This window comes from Erythranthe guttata, chromosome 2 (genome assembly GCF_056151865.1).
Source record: "Erythranthe guttata isolate IM_541 chromosome 2, IM_541, whole genome shotgun sequence".
NCBI lineage: Eukaryota > Viridiplantae > Streptophyta > Magnoliopsida > Lamiales > Phrymaceae > Erythranthe > Erythranthe guttata.
In genome coordinates, this window is record NC_142534.1 from 4,269,323 (window position 1) to 4,277,043 (window position 7,721).

Sequence of the window (7,721 nt, forward strand, 5' to 3'; positions counted from 1 at the left end):
TAGTGGAAATAGTCCAGAAAATACAGTTGGTAGTATTGCTCAGATAATAGGACCTACCTTAAGAAATGAGTTCAAACATTTATTTATACCTTAGTTGAGATTGCCGGGCCCAAACCTTACTTGAAGGTGATTGGGCTTCGGTGGTAGTGGTCTTCAATATTGGGTTCGTGACCCAGTAGGTAAGGAATTATAGGCCCATTGGGTTGGCCCAGTTATGCATATCAATAATGATTTTATATGATGTGAAATTACTGTTCTGAAGACCATAGGCATATGCTTTTTTATTTTTTGAACAATAACAAATGATATTATATTAAGAACTTAAAACCATGGTACAATTACAAGAATTGGATGTACTACGAGTGTATACTGAAAAGAAGTTCCTGATACATATAATAATCTAAAAAGGCCATTGACATATGTTCAGTTGAGGCTATCTAAACCTAAGTAAACATGTCCCAATTATTGGGCCTATTCCAAATAATTATCATAAGACAGTAATAATCTAAAGATGTGTTACACAAACTTAAGATGTGAAACAGTTTAAAATAAAGATCGAATTCAAGTATGTTCAGCTATGTTCAGTGTGATTCCGTAGAAATTGCAATTCAGTCCCTGATTTACGAAAGAAGAGGACATTTATGAAAGTTGAAGGGACTGAATTGAAAATATTGAAAACTTCATTTATGGTGGGTGTGTTGCATGATTAACTCGCATAGACTTATCTAGCTTTGGCTATTTTTTTTATAGGGGTTTCTTGCTAATTATTTTAACAAAGAGGCTTCTGTAACAATTAGATATTACATAAGGGTAGTTAGATATAGTCACGGTTTTTGGTTCCGGATCCAAATCGCTGGTTCCGATTCCTGTTCTAACCGGCCCGTTCGACCGATTCCGAATAATATTTTCTTCTTATTTGAAAAAATACCTGCCACGTGGAAATTAAAAAAAAAAATATTTAAATCCGACATTGGACGCTACCACGTGGAAATTTCATTTTTTTTTTTTGAAATTCGATGGTTTGAATGGAATATTTAATTTTTAATTTGTTATTAAATAAAAACGGTTTGGCCGGTTCGAACAGCCCATTCTCGGTTCCATATCTGGGAAACCGTAACTAGACCGGCTTTTCCTATTTCAGTTACAATTTTGGTCAAACCGGTTCCAATTCCAGTTTTATAACCGTTGACCACGGTTCGATTCCGGTTAGAACCGCAACCGTGATCATGTCTAGGGGTTGTTAGTGTTGTTTACTCCATATATAATGAGCTAAAAACCTATTTAATATACATATTTCTTGAAAGTTTTTTTCCTTTTATTTTCTTTTTTTCTTTTCTCTTTAAAATTAGCAAATAATAATTTGTACACGGCACCGACATATGTATTAAATCTTTGAGAAGTGTACGCTTTGTCACATTCGGATCGAATAATCTTGACTTTTATCATATAATTTTGGGAAATTAATTTAAATTAAATTGATTTCCAATCCACATCAATCACTCAAACTTAGTTTATTTTTAATTTTATTTAATATTATTCTAATTTTTTATTTTTTTATTTTAAGTACATGTTGAGTAGAATAAGTCAATAACCATTTCAATAATGCTTTCATCGTAGATAAGAACTTGGAAAATTCTTTTATTTTGTTTTCAATAATGTGACCTTTGATAAAAGTTACGTCACTTTCATATTACTCGGCAAATTCCCAATTTCATTTATTTAATTTTCAACTAGTAAAATATAATAGCAATTTTTTTTATATATAAATAACAATATATTAATATATTTGAGTTGTTCTAATTTGACCATTTGAGATTAGCAAGATAGCTTCGATGAGTCTATTTTTGTCTACTAAGTTGTGGAGATAGATGTTGAGAGTTCACAATTTGAGAGTGTTGTAACAATATTTATAAGGCTTATATTAAAAAAAAAATAGAATTTTTTTTTGAGAGGAATGAATATTCTATATACATAGAAAAATACATTTTAAGTGTCATATTTATTATGATAAAGTACTCAAATTATAGTAATATTACAATTTTTTTATTTTAATAATAAAAATTTGTTATTCAACATATTTCTATCTTTTTTGAAATTGCAAAATGACTCACAAGTTTTCCAGCAGATGTCCTCGAGTATCCGATACAAAACGCGAAAACGTTAAGAAGTTGAAGTTTTCGTGCTACATATATTCCAAATCAAAATACTTAGATTAAAATGGATGGAATTCAAAACATTTCATACCCAATCAAAAAAAAAAAATTGAATTGGAATGGATGACATATATATTTCTTCGAATATCTTTGAAAATTACAATCATCTCGAAATCAGAATCTCATATTTTAATATAAAATTTCAATGATGGTCCAAAAAAAAGAATGTGGAATTAAAATTTTGAAAATTAGAAAGAAAAACCCTTTTTATAAAATTTGTTACTTTCGAAACAAAATCGATGGTATTAATTAATTTTCCTGGTTTTGCAGATGCTACACTCGATGAAATATATTGGGTGACTTGTTCTACATATATAATAACACACGCATCTATATATGTGTGTGCATAATTGATAATTATTTGTATAGATGTACGGTGCATAAACAACCGATTAATTTTATCAAATGTAACATCTCATAAACCAATTTTTCGTTTTTATTCAATTTCACCCATAAAATTGATTCTCCAACCTTTTCAAATGACTATATACCTAAAAGAAAAATCATAATACTCAATATTTGACCAATCATTGAGGATTTTATACATCACAATTTGTAATAATTTTATTCAACAAGATATAAAACTTTAGTAAGTGAAAAAAATTAAATAATAATATACGAAAAAGTCAAACAACTCAAAATTTCATTCCTGTTTCAATTCAATTTTTGAAATTTGAAAAAATAAATTAAATAAACTTGAACAATATGATTTTCAAATTTATTTCCACCACTAACATACGATTCACAAATTATCAAAATTCACCCCAAAAAAAGAAACAAATTTACTCATTTTTTTTCCAAAAAAAAAAAAGAAAAATATTAGTCTCAACGGTGTAATTTTGACAAAAAAACATAATGGCTGATGCTAACGTGAGCCGAATAGGAATATTAATTAATAATTACTAATATGCCAGCAAGATTCTGAAACAATTAATTAAATTAAATTACTAATCCAAATATTGCATACATCATTGACTCAGAATCCAAATAATTAATAGTTAATACCATTCCCATCCACGACAATTAACGGTGGCCCCACACCCAACGTCCACGTGGCAAGAACCCAGCAGCGAGTACGAAAACCATTCTCCATACTCGCGCGTGGCAGAATCCAAAAACCACGTCCTCTACACGACCAAGACATTCCAACCTTGGCTTGCAGCAGCCCGCATTATTATTTATTTTTCTTCTTTCTAACAGAGATACAAATCAAAATTCTTCTTCGTACTGTCAAAAACATATCTATATCTATATCTATATATATATACACACACATATACATATACATACAGGGGTGATTATTTGTCGTTTCTGTTTCAGACAAAAGAAAAATCAAATAAAAATAAAGAGAGACCCATTTTCTGTTCTTCTCTACGCAGGCGTAGAGCTTGTGGTGTTTCTGCCATGCACGATGAAGTCATACAATTCTGTTAGTCTCTCTCTCTCTCTCTCTCTCTCTTTCTCTGTGTATCTCTCTCTGTCTCTCTCTCTGTGTATCTCTCTCTCTGTCTCTCTCTCTCTGTGTATCTCTCTCTCTGTGTATCTCTCTCTGTGTATCTCTCTCTCTCTTGTGGAAAAAAAGGTTGACTTTTGAAACTTAGGACTGTTAATCGTTTTATTCGTTTCAGTTAATTTTAATTTTCATTAATTTTTTTTTTTTGGTCGATCGGAATGCAAATTTTATTTTATTTTTTATTTATTTTTTGTAATTGATATAATATTATAGTGTATCTGAATTGAATTAATTTAATTTATTTTTTGGGGTGATCAGATCAGACACTAATTAATTCTGATTAATTGTATGTTGATTATTGTTTGTTATGAGTCAATATGTTTTCAGTTGTGCAGAATTGAATAATGCTTCCATTTATAGGGATTATCTCTTTCTTTTTCTCTTCTCTCATTTTATATCTAATTATTTTTTTTTAGAATGTTTGTTTTAATTACACCCTCAGATTAATTATTTAAATTAAAGTTTTTTTTTTACATTTTTCAGATATCTCTATTAACAGACTCTAAAAGCAGAACATGTATCTTCACTCTCTTCATTACTATGTCGTTGATTTGCGGTGCTTACTTCCTCGTAAGCGCTTCGCTCGGAACTGATTCTTTTCCGGTACGGTATATATAAATTTAATTAAACAATTTCTTATTAATCTAATTATATTTTCTCGAACGATATTTTTTTTAAATTGATTTCGATTTGATGTACATTGTTCAATTAATCAAATGCAGTTAAAATCTGGACTTGGTTTCAACATTAAGCAGCAATTTACAGAACCTGTCAAATGCGAGGTCGGTTTTTTCGTATTAATTATTATTCTCAGAAAAAAAAATATATGGTGCAAATATTTCAAATGAAAAAAAAATTATATTTCAAATAATATAAAGTTCTTTTTCTGCTAATAATTTAATTTGTGCATGATTCTGTTATATATCTTCAGGTGCAAGTAACGAAAAAAATGGACATTGGATTGCGCGATATTCGAGAAAATACACCCGTCGACAAATGCAATGTTTGTAACATCGATCTCCAATACTTTTTTTCATATTTTTTTCTGAATATTTTTTTATTTTCCCACTTAAATAAAATTGATTTTATTTTTGTAGGAAAAATGCAGGCCCATCGGTAGCGAAGCTTTGCCTAAGGGAATAGTTTCGGCAACTTCAAACTTGAAAATGCACCCTTTGTCCGGTCCGATTCCGGAGGATGTATGTATACATCACTAATGTCACATTTTTCTACTAATTTAATATTTTAATTTATTACAACCGGATTATTAATAATAATTCAATATTAATAATTCGTTTTCGTACATTTTTATTTTATTTTATTATTTTCTGAATCAGAACAACTCGAAGCACACGACAAGTCTGCTGGCCTTAGCAGTTGGGATTAACCAAAAACAATTGGTGAACGAGATTGTTAAGAAGGTATTATATAATTATTCGTCTAATTACTTTCGTATACTTATAAATAAATACGGTATCTCTAAATATATATATAAATATAAATACACAATTTATATTTGGTGGATTTATTGCAGTTTATGGGAAAAGAATTCGCGATAATGTTTTTTCACTACGACGATCATGTGGATGAGTGGCACGAGTTCGAATGGTGTGACAGTGTAATTCATGTATCTGCCGTAAACCAAACTAAATGGTGACGAATAAAATTTATCGCCTTTCTTTAATTTTTTATTTTTTAAAAAAATTCTTTGTAAAAAAATGGAATTCAACTGTCTGAAAACCGTTTTCCGAATGAATATATATATAGGTGGTTCGCCAAACGATTTCTACATCCAGATATTGTTGCTGAATACGAGTACATTTTCCTCTGGGACGAAGATCTCGGAGTTGATAATTTTCATCCAGAAAGGTATAAATTAATTATTTTAATTTATATGTATACTTCCATGCTAATTAAATTCAATCGAAACGACATTTTTTTTTCCGGAAGAATTTTATAGACGACACTACTTTCTTGAATCGATTTTCTTCGTTCAGCCTTTGGATGCATGTGTAATAAGTTTTTTCTAAATGTTACAAATTAAACTTAAAATTAGTCAATTATTGAAAAAATATATTTAATTTTTTTTGTAGGTACTTATCGATTATCAAAGAAGAAGGGCTCGAGATTTCACAGCCTGGTCTTGACCGCAGTAGCTCCGAGATACATCATCAGATTACCGTGCGTGGTCGGAGATCAAGGGTGCACCGGTTAGTAAATATATTCATTATATATTTTAATTTAATTTAATTTATTCAATTAAATTGTTACATGAAAAATGCGTATTATAACGTAACTGTTAGATTTATTTCGTGCAAATATTATCATTACACGACTAATTGATCGATAATATTTTAGTGATCAACGATAAAATATTGCACCAATTTTTAAGGATTGAATAAATTTTTTTTTTTTCTAAGCTTTTATATTTTTATTATTCCATAATATAGGAGATACTATAAGCCTGGAAAGTGTGACAACAACAGTACTTCTCCTCCCTGTGTAGGGTAAGAATATTCCAAACCATAAATATTTTTTTTTTTTTTCGTAATATATATTACGCACTCGGAAAATTATCGTAGTATTTAATTTTCTAATTGATATTAAATTAAAAAATGTGGTGCAGTTGGGTGGAAATGATGGCTCCCGTTTTTTCGAGAGCGGCGTGGCGTTGCGCGTGGTATATGATTCAGGTACACTCTACACATTACAATCATATTCAAAAATTGATTTAATTCGAATCGTTATCAAGATTAGGTTAAATAATATCTTGAATTATATTTATGTTTTTTATTTTATTTTTTTTTTTTTGTGGAAATTTTAATGTTTGAAAACGAACAATGGACTTTTACAGAACGACTTGATTCACGCGTGGGGCCTGGATATGCAGCTCGGATATTGTGCACAGGCGAGTTTTCGATTATTCCATAACTCAATTTTGAATCGAATATATTTTTTTTAGTCGTTATTTAATTCAATTATAAGGTGGAACTAAACTATAATCGTGTTAATTTATAGGGCGATAGAACTCTTAAAGTCGGCGTTGTAGATCACGAGTACATTGTTCATCTCGGTCTTCCTACACTTGGTGGCGCTTCCGATAAAAATAAGGTAAATTAAATTATACATTATTACTAACCGATTAAATAAGTCAAAAAAAAATTACGATTTTCGATTATTCATTTTTTGTGCAGACGGATAACACTCAATCTTCAAATGCAAAGAACTCGTCGACTAGTTCTAGTAAGAGATACGCGGTAAGTTTTTTCCCAACAAATATATATATTAATGTATACACTTGCATGCAATGTATATATCTTGTATATATAAGTGTTGTATGTATGTATATATATGTGTGTATGCAGATACGGCAAAGATCGTACGAAGAAATGAGGGTTTTTAAGAGTAGATGGAGCAAAGCGGTTAAGGACGACAAATGTTGGATCGATCCGTTTGAAAAACGAGCCGAGCCAGATCGGACAAATTGATGAAGCTCTATACATGTGTATGTACAGAAAGTCATGAGAAACACATTATACAAATCAAAAGAGCATAATATAATACACACACACACACATATATATATATACATTTATATATATATTCATTCTATTCTTACATAGATGGTTAAAGAACCAGATCACATATAGAAGGAGGCAGGAGCTATAGTATTATTTTTTTTATTTATAATTTATAATTTTTTATTTTTTTATGTTTATGGTTGGAGTTTCTCTTTTTTTTGTTTAAGTTGGAAATTAAGCATTTTTTAATCCCCTATGGGAAATTGGAAACATTTAGTCTTAAAGAATGTTGTTTTTAGTACTAACTTGCCAGCTTGGTGCTCAATGTTACCACAAATCTTCAAATTAATCATGAAATCTTTATATATATATATATATATATATATATATATATATATATATATATATATATATATATATATATATATATATATATATATATATATATATATATATATATATATTATTATTATT

At 29.3% G+C, this 7,721-nt stretch overlaps 1 protein-coding gene across 1 annotated transcript; it reads left to right on the plus strand.

Moving 5' to 3' along the window:
- Positions 1-3,427: 3,427 nt before the first annotated feature.
- On the plus strand, positions 3,428-7,444 carry LOC148772158 (uncharacterized). Its single transcript, XM_088825613.1, has 15 exons — positions 3,428-3,642; positions 4,210-4,329; positions 4,449-4,508; positions 4,658-4,729; positions 4,824-4,925; positions 5,064-5,147; positions 5,261-5,379; positions 5,494-5,595; positions 5,820-5,936; positions 6,177-6,233; positions 6,353-6,419; positions 6,581-6,634; positions 6,745-6,837; positions 6,921-6,983; positions 7,092-7,444. The coding sequence occupies exons 1-15, from the start codon at positions 3,625-3,627 to the stop codon at positions 7,212-7,214; spliced, it is 1,251 nt and encodes a 416-aa protein (XP_088681739.1). The 5' UTR covers positions 3,428-3,624; the 3' UTR covers positions 7,215-7,444.
- The last annotated feature ends 277 nt before the right edge of the window (positions 7,445-7,721 follow it).

What these genes read in the sequence shown, in the direction of transcription:
- LOC148772158 (XM_088825613.1), top strand. An exon ending in TGAACGAGATTGTTAAGAAG is followed by an intron (nt 5,148 to 5,260) that starts GTATTATATAAT and finishes GATTTATTGCAG; the next exon opens with TTTATGGGAAAAGAATTCGC. An exon ending in CGGAGATCAAGGGTGCACCG is followed by an intron (nt 5,937 to 6,176) that starts GTTAGTAAATAT and finishes TCCATAATATAG; the next exon opens with GAGATACTATAAGCCTGGAA.